Here is a 19,117-nt window from a genome sequence, read left to right on the forward strand (position 1 = left end):
TGGTTAGTTCACCTTAGGTGCAGCCAGTTTGTGACCACTCGACGATGATATCCAAGCCTGTGGACCAGAAGATGACTGTGCATCCCACCTTTGATGATGTCCCACCATTACCGCCTGAGGAATGAGGAGCATGAGACTCTGAGTGAAACAAACCCTGATAAATATGAGCTGATTAGAGAACTACCGCCACGTTCCCTCTTCCTGAATAACGTGTGCCAGCATGGAACATAGCCATGAGGACAGTCAAGAGAATATGGTCAGGATCTGGCTTCCTATGCATAGTTTGTTGGGTGGGGAGATTCATCCACAAGGGATGGGTTATCTCGTATGTGAGTGAGGTAACCATCGGCATTAGGACAGATCAAAAGACTCGGGAAAAGTAAGGAAAGACTTTTGGCTATCTCCAAAGGGGAGAATGTTATGGACAAGATTATGAACTATTAGGAGTATATAAGAGTTATATAAAGATATCCAAAAAACAGGATTTAAGATGGTGTTTGAACTGTACCACACCTACAGTATATTTGCATTGAGACATAAGACTCAGACAGTCTGGACTTTCATGTGACAAGTGAATCATGCTGACATAGCTGAATATAAATGAGGAAATGCATTATACATTACAGTTTACTGTAGATCACAGAATAAGCTATTTTATCCAATAGGAGACGTGTTACGTATTCTTAGCGCCTAGCCAACTAGTTCCTTTTAAATGTTTTGTCAACTTCCGCATTAAACTAGTCATATTTTCTATATAGATCCGTGTTATTTCTCTGGTCTATATGGAAGAATTAGTATGCATGCTGCTAACAAATGACTCATGATTTGGATGCAGACAGGGTTAAGGTAGATGCACAATTAGATTGCATCACTGTAAATTTATGACAACCTTAACACCATCTACTTTAAATAGTCACATGATCTATCACCTGGTGCCAGTAATAGAATATCATTCTGTTTCTAACCACTGTGGAAGGAAGAAGTGTTGTAGGAGCTGCTGGTACTATGCTGCTGGAGCTTCGCTATTGCAGTGCTACTTTTCGGAGACTATTCGGCTGCAGCCTTGTTGTCTGGCTGCAGCAGTAAAGTTTGTTTGTATACTTTTTTGTCTTTGTCCACCTGTTTGCTCTCCTTCCCATGTGTGTCGTTACTGTAGTGGTGAAGTCTAGCGTACTCAATGGCCTTATCACTATCCAGGGCGAGCGGAAGGCCAGTAAGGGACTAGGCACGTGATGGTGGCAAAGAGAGGAAGACCCTGACGATAATGAGCAAGGTATGGGCCACCTCCTGCAACTAATCTGTGTCTGGCCAACTTTTTAATTTTTATGCAGGATGCAGCTATGCCCCTTGATTTTGGTTGGGAGAGCTGGGGTGTCTGTCCTGTGGGGTGCACTTATATAGTGCTGGGCAGCCTGCCTGATATAATATTATGAGTGTCACACGTACTTGTGTGATTGGCTTCCTATGCAAGTCTCATCTGTGTGCATGTCTAATACTAGCAGCCACCTCCTCCATTGTTAGTGGTTGTTTCATCAGTGTTTTGCACCTGTGCTGCTCCCACCTTTATCATGGGGGGCTGCTGCATCCTGCTTGTGCATTGGTAATCTGACCTAGTGTTGGTAATGGCTTTTTCTATGGTGGTGGTTGTTTTTTTTTTTTTTATAAGTAAATGCCAATAATCCTACATAGTAGGTTTCATTTGTGCTGTTTGGTTAGTAGCGAAGCAGTGTACATAAAATATTACTATTCTTTTAAGAAAATAATTTGATTCTCCTCACATGTGACTCATAGCTGTGATTGAGTTACCAGTCATTTTACCTTGACTTTGCAGAAAGTGGTCCTGCCAGCACAGAATACTTACGTCATGTTGCTTGGCAACTAAAGATGGCATATTGTTTGTGCTAGTCATGTATCTCCCACACCGCCCGCAGTATTAACAGCCAAAACAGGGAAAGTTTGAACAGAAGCTGATATCTGAGGGTCATTACTCTACACATATAAAGATAGTGAGTCTATGGTGAGGAATTGTGAGAGACTTGACAAAACTTAGCGTTCTGAATTGCGAGGGATAACCCATGTAATGTAATGCTGAAAACTGATAGCAATTCACCTACTGGCCCAAGCAGAATATAGGCACACAGCTGTGTCTGCAGGAAGGTTTATTGTCGGTCTTTTTATGTTGTACATATAATACTGAACAAAAAGCCAACATATTAAAACTGTCACAAGATGATGCGATCCACTAGCAGTTGCAGTATCAGTAAAAAATAAGTTAAAATAAAGAGAAAAACATAATTGTTACAATAACACCCACCCACCCCACCGCCAACATCCCCTCCCTGTAAATTACATTGTAGCAATGCTGCAGTTTGTCGAACAATTCACCTTTTACAATATATGGAAACATCCGCAGCATAAACTGACTTACTGAGGATTCAAGTCCAATGCCTGTTAAAGGGATTCTGTCAGCAAGTTTTTACTATATACAGTGCCTACAAGTAGTATTCAACCCCCTGCACATTTAGCAGGTTTGATAAGATGCAAATAAGTTAGAGCCTGCAAACTTCAAACAAGAGCAGGATTTATTAACTTTATTAACAGATGCATAAATCTTACAAACCAACAAGTTATGTTGCTCAGTTAAATTTTAATAAATTTTCAACATAAAAGTGTGGGTCAATTATTATTCAACCCCTAGGTTTAATATTTTGTGGAATAACCCTTGTTTGCAATTACAGCTAATAATCGTCTTTTATAAGACCTGATCAGGCCGGCACAGGTCTCTGGAGTTATCTTGGCCCACTCCTCCATGCAGATCTTCTCCAAGTTCTCTAGGTTCTTTGGGTGTCTCATGTGGACTTTAATCTTGAGCTCCTTCCACAAGTTTTCAATTGGGTTAAGATCAGGAGACTGACTAGGCCACTGCAACACCTTGATTTTTTCCCTCTTGAACCAGGCCTTGGTTATCTTGGCTGTGTGCTTTGGGTCGTTGTCTTGTTGGAAGATGAAATGGCGACCCATCTTAAGATCCTTGATGGAGGAGCGGAGGTTCTTGGCCAAAATCTCCAGGTAGGCCGTGCTATCCATCTTCCTATGAATGCGGACCAGATGGCCAGGCCCCTTGGCTGAGAAACAGCCCCACAGCATGATGCTTGACTGTAGGGATGGTATTCTTGGGGTCGTATGCAGTGCCATCCAGTCTCCAAACGTCACGTGTGTGGTTGGCACCAAAGATCTCGATCTTGGTCTCATCAGACCAGAGAACCTTGAACCAGTCTGTCTCAGAGTCCTCCAAGTGATCATGAGCAAACTGTAGACGAGCCTTGACATGATGCTTTGAAAGTAAAAGGTACCTTACGGGCTCGTCTGGAACGGAGACCATTGCGGTGGAGTACGTTACTTATGGTACTGACTGAAACCAATGTCCCCACTGCCATGAGATCTTCCCGGAGCTCCTTCCTTGTTGTCCTTGGGTTAGCCTTGACTCTTCGGACAAGCCTGGCCTCGGCACGGGTGGAAACTTTCAAATGCTGTCCAGGCTGTGGAAGGCTAACAGTAGTTCCATAAGCCTTCCACTTCCGGATGATGCTCCCAACAGTGGAGACAGGTAGGCCCAACTCCTTGGAAAGGGTTTTGTACCCCTTGCCAGCCTTGTGACCCTCCATGATCTTGTCTCTGATGGCCTTGGAATGCTCCTTTGTCTTTCCCATGTTGACCAAGTTTGAGTGCTGTTCACAAGTTTGGGGAGGGTCTTAATTAGTCAGAAAAGGCTAGAAAAATAGATAATTAATCCAAACATGTGAAGCTCATTGTTCTTTGTGCCTGAAATACTTCCTAATACTTTAGGGGAACCAAACAGAATTCTGGTGGATTGAGGGGTTGAATAATAAATGACCCTCTGAATAAACTTTTCACAAAAAAAAAAAAAAAGAAATAACATTCTTTTTTGCTGCAGCGCATTTCACACTTCCAGGCTGATCTACAGTCCAAATGTCACAATACCAAGTTAATTCCGAATGTGTAAACCTACTAAATCTGCAGGGGGTTGAATACTACTTGTAGGCACTGTAAGCTGAAGGCAGCATGCTGTAAGGGTTAAAATAGAAAGCTCAGGCATGCCTGTCTTGTCAATGTCCGATCTTTTGTTCATTTGCTACATCTGTTTTAGCAGCCGGACCCTTATTACTGTGGGCAGCTATCTGGTGCCATGTTGTCTGGCTTGCCCCCTCTGCTGTGATGAACACATCACAGTCAATGCACAATCTCTATTGAGAGCCTGGTGTGGGCAGGACAGGACTCCCAGCTCCGTAAACTGAAATCTTAAATAATGTCAGAATGGCTGCACCCAGTATTCTAAGTTAAAAATGGTTAGTTTCAGAATCTCTTTGCCTACATCATGCTGCTCTCAGTTGATGTAGCAAAAACCTGCTGAGAGATTCCCTTTAAAGGGATTCTGTCACCCTTTTGAGCTTTTTGAGTTATTAATATGGGCATACAGGTTGTATACAGCTGAAATTAGTCATACCTAGTTTGTCTCCTGGATGATGGCTTGTTCAGTAAAAATTATCTTTATTTTCTTTTTGTTTTTCTGTACTGTTTACTAGAAATTCATGGTGGCCATGTCTAATTTGGCATGACACCATGAATTTCGGGCTTAGAACCATCTGAGAATACAAAGCTAGTATTAACCCCTTTATTACCCAGCAAGCCACAGCCATCAGGGCCACTGGACGAGTCAGGTAAAGCGGCTGGAAATGGCACTAAGAAACAATGTGCCATTTCCAGGGGCGGCTGCGGGCTGCCGAGAATCCCAGCCCCCAGCTGCCTGGCTTTACCTGACTGGAGATCAAAATACGGCGGGAGCCCACACATTTTTTTTTTTTTTTTTTAAAAATGCTTTTCAATAAAAAAAAAAAAATTACTGAGCTTCCCTGTATTTTGATTGCCAGGTAGGTAAAACGAGACAGATGGGGGTGGCAGCCTGTAGCCGTCCGTTTTATCTGTGCTGAGAATAAAATATACCGCGGAGTGTTACGTCATTTTTTAAAATTTATATATTTTTATACAACTATATATTGTGTGTGTATGTGTGTATATATATATATATGTGTGTGTGTATATATATATATATGTGTATGTGTGTATATATATATTTAGTACAATGTAAATTGTTCTTTCAATAATATATTATATATATATATATATATATATATATATATATATATATATATATATATATATATATATATATATATACATACACACAGTTAGGTCCAGAAATATTTGGACAGTGACACAATTTTCGCGAGTTGGGCTCTGCATGCCACCACATTGGATTTGAAATGAAACCTTTACAACAGAATTCAAGTGCAGATTGTAACGTTTAATTTGAAGGTTTGAACAAAAATAAGATAGAAATTGTAGGAATTGTACACATTTCTTTACAAACACTCCACATTTTAGGAGGTCAAAAGTAATTGGACAAATAAACCAAACCCAAACAAAATATTTTTATTTTCAATATTTTGTTGTGAATCCTTTGGAGGCAATCACTGCCTTAAGTCTGGAACCCATGGACATCACCAAACGCTGGGTTTCCTCCTTCTTAATGCTTTGCCAGGCTTTTACAGCCGCAGCATTCAGGTCTTGCTTGTTTGTGGGTCTTTCCGTCTTAAGTCTGGATTTGAGCAAGTGAAATGCATGCTCAATTGGGTTAAGATCTGGTGATTGACTTGGCCATTGCAGAATGTTCCACTTTTTTGCACTCATGAACTCCTGGGTAGCTTTGGCTGTATGCTTGGGGTCATTGTCCATCTGTACTATGAAGCGCCGTCCGATCAACTTTGCGGCATTTGGCTGAATCTGGGCTGAAAGTATATCCCGGTACACTTCAGAATTCATCCGGCTACTCTTGTCTGCTGTTATGTCATCAATAAACACAGGTGACCCAGTGCCATTGAAAGCCATGCATGCCCATGCCATCACGTTGCCTCCACCATGTTTTACAGAGGATGTGGTGTGTCTTGGATCATGTGCCGTTCCCTTTCTTCTCCAAACTTTTTTCTTCCCATCATTCTGGTACAGGTTGATCTTTGTCTCATCTGTCCATAGAATACTTTTCCAGAACTGAGCTGGCTTCATGAGGTGTTTTTCAGCAAATTTAACTCTGGCCTGTCTATTTTTGGAATTGATGAATGGTTTGCATCTAGATGTGAACCCTTTGTATTTACTTTCATGGAGTCTTCTCTTTACTGTTGACTTAAGAGACAGATACACCTACTTCACTGAGAGTGTTCTGGACTTCAGTTGATGTTGTGAACGGGTTCTTCTTCACCAAAGAAAGTATGTGGCGATCATCCACCACTGTTGTCATCCGTGGACGCCCAGGCCTTTTTGAGTTCCCAAGCTCACCAGTCAATTCCTTTTTTCTCAGAATGTACCCGACTGTTGATTTTGCTACTCCAAGCATGTCTGCTATCTCTATGATGGATTTTTTCTTTTTTTTTCAGCCTCAGGATGTTCTGCTTCACCTCAATTGAGAGTTCCTTAGACCGCATGTTGTCTGGTCACAGCAACAGCTTCCAAATGCAAAACCACACACCTGTAATCAACCCCAGACCTTTTAACTACTTCATTGATTACAGGTTAACGAGGGAGACGCCTTCAGAGTTAATTGCAGCCCTTAGAGTTCCTTGTCCAATTACTTTTGGTCCCTTGAAAAAGATGAGGCTATGCATTACAGAGCTATGATTCCTAAACCCTTTCTCAGATTTGGATGTGAAAACTCTCATATTGCAGCTGGGAGTGTGCACTTTCAGCCCATATTATATATATAATTGTATTTCTGAACATGTTTTTGTAAACAGCTAAAATAACAAAACTTGTGTCACTGTCCAAATATTTCTGGACCTAACTGTATATATATATATATATATATATATATATATAATTATACACTAAAGTTGTATAAAAATAAATAATTTTAAAAAATGATGTAGCGCTCCGCAGTATTTTTGATTCTTACCGCACATAAAGCGAATGGCTACAGGCTGCCACCCCCATCTGCCTGGCTTTACGTTGGCTGGTAATCAAAATACAGGGAAGCACATTTTTTTTTTCTTTTAGTTATTTAAAAAATAATTTTAAAAAATGCGTGGGCTCCCGCTGCTTTTTCTATTGCTAAGGGTAATCCCAGCAGCTACTGGCTGCTAACTCCCAGTGCTTGCTGTTACCTTCACTGGCAATGGAAAATCAAGGGAAGCCCTTTTTTTTCAGTTTTTTGCCCAAAAACTAAAAAAAAAAAAATGATGTGGGCTTCGCCATATTTTTGTATGCTAGCCAGGTACAGCAGGCAGGTACGGGCTGCCCCAAACACCTAGCTGCCTATTTGTATCCGGCTAGGAACCAAAAATATAGGGAAGCCCTTTTTTTAATTATTTAATGAATTTCATGAAATAATTTAGAAAAAAAACGACGTGGGCTTCACTCAATTTGTGTGTCCAGCCAGATACAATCTCCTAGCGCTGTATCCAATTCTTTCAGCGGCCCTGGTGGCAGGTGGCACGCTGGGTAATAAGGGGTTAATGCCAGCTTTATTTTACCAGCTAGTATTAAGCCAGAGATTCTTAATGTTAGGCCAAGTTTGACCAGGTGTCACACACAGTGGGACCACTACCCAGGGACAGGGGCTCCTCTGACCCTGTGTGAACCCTGACTTGCCCTCAAGCCACGAGTACGCTCAATGCTAGCAAGGTGTGACACTCCGACCTGATCCTGTCTCTTACTAGGACCCTGGTCTAATGACCCAATGACCTGAGACACAGGAGGCCTCTAGGAGACAGCACCAAAAATGAAAACAAAGAGAAAAAATAACAAAAAGAAGTTGCTATCGGCAACAACACCCCTGCAGACACGACTCCTTGTCTGCAGGAGAATAACAGAGGGAAAGAAAAGGGTGACGACCTTACACACAGGCTGTCTCCAGAGAATGAGAATAACCAGCATTGTGTGGAGGATTCTGGGACTTCTTAAAGGCCCAGTCAAATAGTAATTTGCAGCACCTGAGGGAACGCAGCTAAGCAGACTTGCTGGAGAAGCATTAACCCCTCAGGTGCTAAAAGGAAAAAACGTCCATTTAATGCAGCTATTAAATAATCAGGTTTGGATTATTCGTACCAATTTCCTAGTACTATTCCGGTACTAGTCAGGAACAATGAACCTAATGGAAGTCAATGGGGAACCTGAGCATTTTCTGTGAAATCTTAAAGAAAAATGCTGTGGTTCCCTATTGACTTGAATTAGGTTAGTTATTCGTGACAAATAGTGGAATAGTACTAGGTATTCGGTACAAAAACCCCGAATATTTAGTATTCGCTCATCACTACTTATTATTTATTCCTAGTATTTTGCACTACTCTTTAAAGGGTAGGACTCTGAGTTATAGAGTACATACTTCTCAATGTTACTTATAAAATAACTAATTTGCATACTTTTCTTCCATGGAGCATTGCCAAGAAGACTTCATACACAGTTGGTCTTTTTAAGGAGAACTACCGGTAGTACTCTACCCCACTCCCCAAATACTTTCTAATTGTAATATGTGAAAATGGAAAAACTTTGAAGTTATGGAAACAAACAAAATGGAAAAAAAAAAAAATCAATGATGATACAAGTTTCTCTCAAAAATACTTCCTTCCTTTTCCTAGCATTCTTCTCCAACTCCAAGCTCAAGGACATTCAGAGAGTGTGCCAAAGCAGGACTCATCAGCCATGACAGCAATGAGCTGAAGGCTCTGTAGAGTTTCTAGTGCTGTCAGGAGCTGTGCCTTGAAAATCCACACAGAGCAAGGGTTGAGATGACAAGTCATAGATTAAAAGACAAGGAAACACAGCTGAGTAACAAATTCAATAATGGAACAAGCCTGGTAGCGAGACCCAAAGGATAACGATAAACACTTACAGAGAAAGCCTCAGAGGCTTAAAATTTTACTTGGAGTTTTTAATCCAAAAAATAAGCCTGGGGAAAAGCTGCAGAACAGCAGCCTAAACCTATCAACATTAGCAGATTATTAAAAACAACAATATTTCTGTTGTCACAAAGAAAATATGTTAACTTGCTGAAAACTAAGATAGACAAAAGGACATCATAATTGATAACATATGAGGGGTACCGAATGTTCTTTATTTTGCTCTCGTCATATTGCGGACACTGAGCTACAATGAAAACTCAATGAAGCAGACAGATTAAAATATTTGGATTTGATGTACTGAAGTGCCAGTCACAGTCTGAACAGAATACATTTCACACAGAAATAAAATAAGGTTGATATTGTTATGAGTACCTAAAGGCAGCAGTCTGATCAATAAAGTATGCCTAAATTCCCAAAGATGCACATATTAACCCTATATAAAAGACACCTCTAGTAATGTGATGAGACTATCTATGATAAGCAATTTATTCTAGGCTCTGGTTATGCTATCGTACTTCTATTTGGACTACTTTCTGGAACCACAAACACTACAAGAGTGCCATGAACGTAGCCACAAAATGTTGTCCAGTTGGCTGGCGTTTAGTTGTTTTTAGGTCTCACATTGTAAGCTGGTTCATATCTTAATAAATCTTATATATTATATACACACAACTATGGATACAAAAAAGTAGAATTTTGGTACTTCCCGTAAAATCTGTTTCTCATTAGTCTTCATTGGGGGACACCGAACCATGGGGATAGTCTGCTACCATCTGGAGGCTGACACAGATATTGCGTAGAACTAAAAATGGTCTCCTCCACAGCATACTATACATTGCCTGCCAGCATCCAGCCTCCTCAGTTTAGTGACAAAGCAGTAGAAGCCAACAGTCAAATAAATAAGGCATAAAGGAAAATAAATCACAATATAGCAAAAAGAGAAAAATAACATTAATACACGCCCAACCAGGCACCCTGTAGTGGTAATTGTTTTCCCCAATGAAGACTAATGAGAAACAGATTGTACAGTGCGTCCAAAAAAGACTACTTTTTTCAGTCGCTTCATTGGAAGACACAGAACCATTGGACGTCCTAAAACCAAGTAAACTGTTACCACAGAAGTTTCGCAAATACTCACAGACTACACAGATGATGTAAACTGCCCAGGCCAAAAAAACGGAAAATTGGAGGTACTGGATCTGGAGGCAGAACAAGCTCACAGGGCTGATGATGGCGACCCCCTGGATATCTGTCTGGTCATGCTGGTGCTCATACTAGAGTGACTGCCTCCAATGCCTCCTGGGCTAGCTTGCTGCCGCCTCTGCTGCTGCTCTCCTTGTCTTTGCTGATCCTCGATCATAGGAGGAGGCATGATGCAGTTACCCCAGCAGAGCCCCCTTTAAATATAATTCCGATCTTCTCAGGATTCCCACAGCTGGCCGCGTATGTGCAGAAGGCCAAATTCTGTTGGTGATCCCCACGGTGGGCCATGTCATCTTGTGGCTGGCCACGCATGCGCCGAAAGTCCCTTCTGTCGTGTCATCCCCGCGTGACGCTGGCCTTCTGGATATTCAACCTGGCACGCTTCACACAGGCTACCCACATGAAGGTGGAAGCCGAGCGCGCAAGCAGACCCAGGGCAACGTCAGGCAGGGGACCCCCTTCTGATCCTCCATGCCTGTGCCCACCACTGCAGAGCCACAGAGGCCCTGGGGAATTTCTTCCAAAGGCGAGCTTCAATGCTATGGTAGTTAAGCAGCACTTCCTGCTCCGGTTCAGCCCTGGGACATCCTTAAGCCGCCAGCTTTGAGGTCTCCCATCTAAGACAGGAAACTGAACTGATGCGGAGTAGAGGTGCCACCTTTTTATTTTAGTGGAGTTTCCTGTCCTTGATGGATGGACCTCTCTCTCTCTGGTGGTGGAAGGGAAAATCTATTTACTGGACAGAAATGAACCAATATCAATCCCAGGAGTCTATAAACTTCAAATAAAAATAAACAACAAATTGTACACAAAACAAACAATATAAATTCAAATGAACTGTAGGTTCTTTGTCATACAGTGAATCTGAGAACGGAAAATGAACTCACTCCATAGTGCAGCAGATTTTCCATCCTTGGTGATCTCCCACTGGAAGATTGCGTTTACTTTTTTAACCAGTTCACTCCCAACATCTTTGATACGACGGCTGATTTCTTCAAAGACCAGGGTACTCTGCAGTCCTACATCCTACAAAGTAACGATCAAAACAACTTGATTATTTTGGGACACATAAAAATACAATGAAATATTATTACATTTAATATATAAATATATAAGCATATATCTTAAAATACCATGGGAAAAAGTCTACAATACGTAAAGTTACACACTCATTTTACATTCTACAAAGTTAACCAAAAGGAAGGGGAAGGAAAAAATGTTTAAAAAAAAAAGGGGGGAGTGGTGTTGAAAGTGTGGGGAAATCAATTATGGGGCTGTCGTTCAGTAAACCAACCATGGTTGCCAAAAATGTCCTATTGATCACACATGCTGAAATGTAGCCAGCAGTGATTGGTGAGCACTACAATGCTTGTTACTCAATTTGAGCTGGTCAGACGCTTGGACAAGCTTGAAGCGAGTCAAGAGCACTATGGAAAGTCAATGATTTTCCTGTTGTGGTCTCTGCCGACATATAGCCAGCCAAAAACAGAGCATTTCCACTGGGAGGGAGAGCAGGGTTTTTTTCTTAGTCACACCATGTCCAAAAATGTTGTTTATTACATATAGTAAGAACCATTTCAGAGACTTTGACCAGCTCTACCTAGGGTGCCTGCCCAAATCATGCAGTGAAGCAAGCCTAGGTGTTGTGGTCGTTGTTTCATGGACGAAAAATCTGAGCACCGACATACCAGGCCAAACTCCTCGAGTATCCGAATACCCCGATGCTCGATTGAGTAACGAGCATTGTAGAGCACGCTTACTCATCACTAGTAGCCAGCCATTAATGTTAATGACAATACAAATCAGTGTAGACCTGACTGGTTCTAATTGGACTTCAGCTTCTTCCCTAAATTAGCTATAACTTATGGGCATGTTTTGATATCCCTGGAATTGTGTCATTTAACAAAGGTTCAGCTGAGATAGTCCTGCATTTATTAGTAATAGAGTAAAGGATATTATATATTTGGCTCCAGAATTGGCATATGTTAAAGCATCACCACTTAGTGTGGTGAACTTCATGTCCTTCCCAATTTATAAAACTACAGAGAAGAAGAAAAAGCAAACATTTTAGCCAATATGGCTGGTAGCAAACAACCAAGAAGTACTTTATAATTAATGTCCAGCAGTGATCAAAGTCATTACTTGTCGTTCACAAGTTAAAAATATTTGCGATAGGTTTTCTTTGCACTTAAATATGTATCTCAGCTTTTTTTTTTTTTATAAGATTTGAGTATGGTGGATCCTCAGATTACGTAAGCAAAAGCTTTCAAAGAAGGAGCAAAATGCGATATTTTCATTAAATGTGTTCATTGTGAGGTAGCACGGTCGGCTGCGCGGCAGAAGACACGGGATCCAGGCATTAAGGTTCACAGCACACGGTTTTAATGTCCAAACAAAAGTCCATAACACAATACATGTGCCTCTCCAGCAGAAAACTCAGGGAGTTCTGTTCACTCCCTCACACCCGGCACACCTGCCCTTGTTCCTGATTCTATTTAACCCTTCCTTCAGCCTGTAGGGAAACAGCATTAACCCTATAATGGATTTACTTTCTATCATGGAGTGAGCACAACCGGGGCGAGACATACCGGCCGTCATAGACAACCCCGGTCACAGTCTCACATACCCCCCCCCCCTCAGTTCAAGCGTGCGGGGTTGAACTCCCGCCATCAAACACGGGCCGCGGGACAAGGCATCGGCGTTGCCTTGCAACCTACCGGCCCGGTGTTCAACCGTAAACCGGAAGTTCTGCAGAGAAAGGAACCACCGGGTAACCCGGGCATTCCGTTCCTTGGCAGACCTCATCCAGACCAGTGGAGAGTGATCCGTCACCAAGCGAAACTGCCGTCCCAGCAGGTAATAGCGTAGGGACTCCAAGGCCCACTTGATCGCCAGGCACTCCTTCTCCACTACGCTATAATTCCGGGAGGGGTGAGCTTCCTACTTAAGAAGGTGACGGGGTGTTCCTCCCCCTGAACCACCTGAGACAGCACTGCCCCCAGGCCGATCTCCGAGGCGTCAGTCTGTACTATGAACTCCTTCCGGAAATCAGGGTTGACCAGAACGGGCTGTCCGCACAGGACCTCCTTCAGGGCCCGGAAGGAGTCCTCGGCCTGCGAAGTCCAGCGCACCATGACGGACTTTTTGCCTTTGAGAAGGTCCGTCAAGGGGGCTGATAGTCCCGCAAAATCCTTTACAAACCTCCTGTAGTACCCCACGATACCCAGGAAGGCCCTAACCTGCTTCGTGGTCAGGGGTCTAGGCCACTTCTGGATCGCCTCAACCTTGTTAATTTGGGGCTTAATCACTCCTTGTTCTATCACGTAGCCCAAGTAGCGGGCTTCCGTGAGTCCCAATGCACATTTCTTGGGATTGGCTGTTAATCCGGCTGTTCGAAGCGCGTCCACCACCGCTTGTACCTGTTCCAAGTGGGTCTGCCAATCGGAGCTGTAAATAATGATGTCATCCAGGTACGCTGATGCATACGCCTGGTGGGGTTCCAGCACTAAGTCCATCAACCTCTGGAACGTGGCCGGAGCGCCATGTAACCCAAAAGGCAAGACAACATAGTGGAAGAGACCCTCCGGCGTAACAAAAGCGGTTTTCTCCTTGGCGGACTCCGTTAGTGGCACCTGCCAGTACCCCTTGGTCAGGTCGAGCGTGGTAAAATATCGCGCCTGTCCCAGCCTATCAATCAGCTCATCCACCCGGGGCATGGGGTAGAGATCGAACTTGGATATTTCGTTCAATCTCCTAAAGTCATTGCAGAACCTTAAGGAGCCATCGGGTTTTGGTATTAGGACAATCGGACTAGCCCATTCACTCCGGGATTTTTCGATGACCCCCAGGCGTAACATTGTCTTTACTTCCTCCGATATGGCTTGTCGTCGAGCCTCCGGTACCCGGTATGACTTCAGGCGTACCTTCAGGTGGGGCTCGGTGACAATATCATGTCGTATCAGACTGGTCCTACCGGGCAGCTCGGAGAAGACATCGGGGTTCTGCTGAACCAACCGTCTGGCCTCTCGCCTCTGTTGCTTGGTGAGGGCTTCTCCAATCCTTACTTCCGGTTCGTCCTCTCCGGAGGTCGCTGGAGCCGGATGTGAACGACCCGAAGAGGAGGGAGGTGGGGAAAAAACAGCCATCAGGCTTTCCCGTTCCTGCCAAGGTTTTAATAGGTTGACATGGTATATTTGTTCAGGTTTCCGCCTACCGGGCTGCAATACTTTATAGTTAACCACCCCTACTCTTTCCTTTATCTCGTAGGGGCCTTGCCACTGAGCCAGGAATTTGCTCTCCGCCGTGGGGATCAATACCAACACCCGATCCCCGGGTTTAAAGGTCCGCACGGTGGCTTGTCTATTGTAGCGGCCGCTTTGCGCGGCCTGAGCCTCCTGTAAATGCTCCTTCACAATTGGCATGACCGCGCTTATGCAGTTCTGCATACCCAAAATGTGTTCAATCACACTTTTATGGGGGGTGGGCTCTTGTTCCCATGTTTCCTTTGCCAGGTCCAACAATCCCCGGGGATGTCGCCCGTATAACAATTCAAAAGGCGAAAACCCCGTGGATGCCTTTGGCACCTCTCGGATGGCAAACATCAAATAGGGAAGCATCATATCCCAGTCTTTCCCGTCTTTTGAAATCACCCTTCTTAGCATGGTTTTCAGGGTTTTATTGAAACGCTCGACTAAACCGTCTGTTTGAGGATGATACACAGACGTACGCAACTGCTTGATCTGGAGTAGCCGGCATAGCTCTTTGGTCACTTTAGACATGAATGGGGTCCCCTGATCCGTAAGGATCTCCTTGGGCAATCCCACCCGGCAGAACACAGCAAACAACTCCCGAGCTATAAGCTTTGCTGCAGTATGTCTGAGAGGTATCGCCTCGGGATACCGGGTGGCATAGTCAACGATCACTAGGATGTGTTGGTGCCCTCGAGCGGACTTTACGAGGGGCCCCACCAGATCCATCCCTATCCGTTCAAAAGGGACTTCTATAATGGGTAACGGTACCAACGGACTGCGAAAATGGGTCAGGGGTGCAGTAAGCTGACACTCCGGGCAGGTTTCGCAGAACCGTTTTACCTCCCCAAAGACCCCGGGCCAATAGAACCTTTGCAATATTCGCTCCTGCGTTTTCTTGACCCCTAGGTGGCCACTCATCAGGTGTTTATGAGCCAAGTCGAGGACCCGCCGGCGATGCGGCTGGGGCACCACCAACTGTTCTACCCCTACGCCCCGTATTTCATCTACACGGTAGAGTAAATCCTGCTTAAGAGCGAAATGGGGGTACCTTACCTGGGCACCGGGCAGCTGTGCCACCCCGTCAACTACTGTCACCCGACTCCGGGCATGTATTAACGTAGGGTCCTGGAGTTGGGCTGTCCCAAACGTATCCGGGGACGCCTCCAACTCCGGGATGGGCTCGACCGTCTCAGCCTCTCCTGCCAATACCTCTAGGGGCGACCTATCGGGTTCACACTCTGTCCCTATCAGGGTGACCCCTACGGCAGGTGTCCCGGATTCAGGATTGTAGGGCTCAGGTCCCGGACCGACCAATATCTGAGGGGACTTAGGGGGTCCCCTCCATAAAGTCCAAAAATAGGGCAGATCCCTTCCTAGGATCACGTCATAAGGAAGAGTGTTAAGAAGTCCCACCTCATGTTGCACCTGACCGCAAGGTGCTGTGATGGTGACAATCCCCGTGGGATAGCAGTGGCGGTCCCCATGTATGCAAACCACCCCCACGGTGCGTCCTGTGGCCTTTACTTTAGCTCTCAAGGTGGATCGCACAAGGGTCACTAAGCTTCCGGAATCCAACAATCCTGTAACCGGACATCCATTCACCTGTATTTGGCACAAGTGGGGCTCCGTCTCTGGGGAGACCAGGTCAGCGGTACACACCACCTGAGCATACATTGAACCCCGCCGGGTAACCCCACAATCCATGGGCTCCGTGGTGAGTGGACACTGGGCTTCCATATGTCCCACCCGCTGGCACCGCCAACATCTAATGGGGACGGAAACCCCCTTGACGGGTTGTCGTTTAGGGTACAGAACCTTCCGGACCTCAGGAATGGCGGCCGCGGCCTCAGACGGGACGGTAGGGGACTCCTGTACCGTTGTCAGCGGTGGGTCCTTGGCCCTAGGCTTGGAGGGGCCGGACCGACGGGCGGTACGCAAAGTCTCAGTGTCCCGTATCAAGTCCTGCGTAGCCACATGCCGCTCTACCAGGGACACTAATTGGTCCAGGGTACTCGGGTCACCCTGTCCGACCCACCGTTGAACGGTGACTGGTAAAGTGCGCACAAAACGATCCACTACTACCCTTTCCACCATTTGCGCCGGGCTCAGAGTGTCAGGCTGCAACCACTTTTTTACAAGATGCAACAAGTCATAGGCCTGGGAGCGTACGGGTTTGGCTTCCTCATAGAACCACTGATTTACCCGCTGAGCCCGTACATAGGTATTCACCCCCAACCGAGCCAGTATTTCGGCTTTCAGGGTCACATAGTCAATGGCGTCCTCGGCACAGAGGTCCAGGTACGCTTTTTGGGGTTCCCCCGTCAGATAGGGCGACAATACCTCAGCCCACTGCGGGGTCGGCAGCTTTTCCCGCTCGGCCACCCGCTCAAACACCGCCAGGAACGCTTCCACATCATCACCCGGGGTCATCTTTTGCAATGCTTGTCTCACCACTTTCCGGACGCTGCCGTCGTCACCCGGTCCCGGGGTTGTTGCTGCCGGTCCGGCACGGATCGACTTGGCCAGGAGAACCATCTGTTCTTGGTGCCTTTTTTCCTGCAATTGCAAGGCTTGCTGCTGACGTGCATTGGCCTGCTCCATCTGTTCTTGGTGCCTTTTGTCCTGCACTTGCAAGGATTGCTGCTGACGTGCATTGGCCTGATCCATCTGTTCTTGGAATTTTTTTTCCTGCACTTGCAAGGATTGGAGCAGGTGTGCATTGGTCTGTTGTTGCTGTGCATTAGCCTGTTGTTGCTGTGCATTAGCCTGTTGCTGCTGTGCATTAGCCTGAGCCAAATGCTTTAGTATGTCCTCCATGGCGTCGCCGGGTTTGGGCTGTAGTATAGCCGCTCGAATCCAGGACATGCGCAGCTGGGTCACCAGGGATGGATGCTACACCTCACCGGCTGTCATGCCCGCATTCTCCACCATGTGTGAGGTAGCACGGTCGGCTGCGCGGCAGAAGACACAGGATCCAGGCATTAAGGTTCACAGCACACGGTTTTAATGTCCAAACAAAAGTCCATAACACAATACATGTGCCTCTCCAGCAGAAAACTCAGGGAGTTCTGTTCACTCCCTCACACCCGGCACACCTGCCCTTGTTCCTGATTCTATTTAACCCTTCCTTCAGCCTGTAGGGAAACAGCATTAACCCTATAATGGATTTACTTTCTATCATGGAGTGAGCACAACCGGGGCGAGACATACCGGCCGTCATAGACAACCCCGGTCACAGTCTCACATCATGTAAAGTAAGAAATTGGATCCAGTTTTATCTAAACATTTTAGATCAGGTTGTTTATACAGTACATCACAAAAGTGAGTGCACCCCTCACATTTTTATAAATACAGTGGAACCTTCGATTACGAGCATAATTGGTTCCGGGAGTGTGCTCTTAAAGCAAGTTACTCTTATATCAAAGTGAAATTTCCCATAGGAAATAATTGAAATGTAGACCATTCGTTCCACAACCCAAAAATATTTACTGTATTTATACAAACTTATTATAGTAATACAAAATAATGAACTGTATTCATATATTACAGTACACTAATACAAAATACTGTACAGTAAAAAAAAAACAAATTAAACTGAACATTAGCTTCCTATAGAATTGTTGGTGTGGGAGACGTGCAGTATAAGCAATGTGCTGCACTGGTTAGCAGAAAGAAAGTACAATAATGTATCCACAAATGCAAATTGATAGACATGCTATATAGTATATACTGTACTATACGATGGTATACAGTACATAGGTACAGAAAATTACCTCCAGAGCGGGTCAGAGTGTGGTGAAAGGACAGAACTGGAAGTGTGCACGGTGAGTATTTGCTCTTATTGCGAATCGTTGCTCTTAAACCAAGCTACAAATTTGTAAAAAGCTTTGCTTGTCTTGCAAAACGCTCTCAAACCAAGTTACTCTTAATCCAAGGTTCCACTGTATTTTATGATATCTATTCATGGGAGAACACTGAAGATATGAGATTGATACAATGTAAAGTAGTCAGTGTACAGCTTGTATAACTGTGTACATTTGGTGTGCTCTCTAAATAACCGTACACACAACCACTATTGTCTGGTAACAAAAGTGAGTACACCCCTAAGTAAAATTGGCCAATTTAGCCATTTTCGCTCCCAGTGTCATGTGACTCATTAGTGTTACAAGGTCTCAGGTGAATGGAGAGCAGGTGTGTTAATTTGGAATTATTGCTCACACACTCTCACATACTGGTCACTGAAAATTCAACATGGCATCCCATGGCAATGAATTCTTCAAGGATCTGACAAAAAGAATTGTTGTTCTACATAAAGATGGCCTAGGCTATAAGATTACCAACACCCTGAAACTAAGCCAAACCATACAGCGGTTTGACAAGGCAGGTTCCACTCAGAACAACCCTCACTATGGTCAACCAAAGAAATTGAGTGCATGTGCTCTGCGTGCTATCCAGAGGTTGTCTTGTTACAATAGATGTAGGATTGCTGCAGAGATTAAAGGGGTGGGAGTCCAGCCAGTGAGTGCTCACACCATACACCATATTAAATTGGTCTGCATGGCTGTAGTCTTAAGCAGGCTTTACATGGTGCGATCTCGCAAGCGATCGTACCCGCCCCTGTCGGTTGTGAGACAGGGGCAAAATGGCTGCCTGTGCCGCACAACCTCGCTTAACCCAGTCACACGCACTTACCTG

At 44.7% G+C, this 19,117-nt stretch overlaps 1 protein-coding gene across 2 annotated transcripts in view; it reads right to left on the reverse strand.

The window, feature by feature from the left end:
- The window catches only part of HSD17B4 (hydroxysteroid 17-beta dehydrogenase 4), a 509,464-nt gene that overhangs the window by 44,843 nt on the left and 445,504 nt on the right, over nt 1-19,117 (reverse strand). For both annotated transcript variants that reach the window (XM_075324972.1, XM_075324979.1), the window contains exon 22: nt 11,060-11,198. In XM_075324972.1, coding sequence (XP_075181087.1) covers nt 11,060-11,198 — 139 coding nt within the window. The remainder of the gene's footprint in view (nt 1-11,059; nt 11,199-19,117) is intronic.

Source organism: Anomaloglossus baeobatrachus, chromosome 1 (assembly GCF_048569485.1).
Source record: "Anomaloglossus baeobatrachus isolate aAnoBae1 chromosome 1, aAnoBae1.hap1, whole genome shotgun sequence".
Classification (NCBI taxonomy): Eukaryota; Metazoa; Chordata; class Amphibia; order Anura; family Aromobatidae; genus Anomaloglossus; species Anomaloglossus baeobatrachus.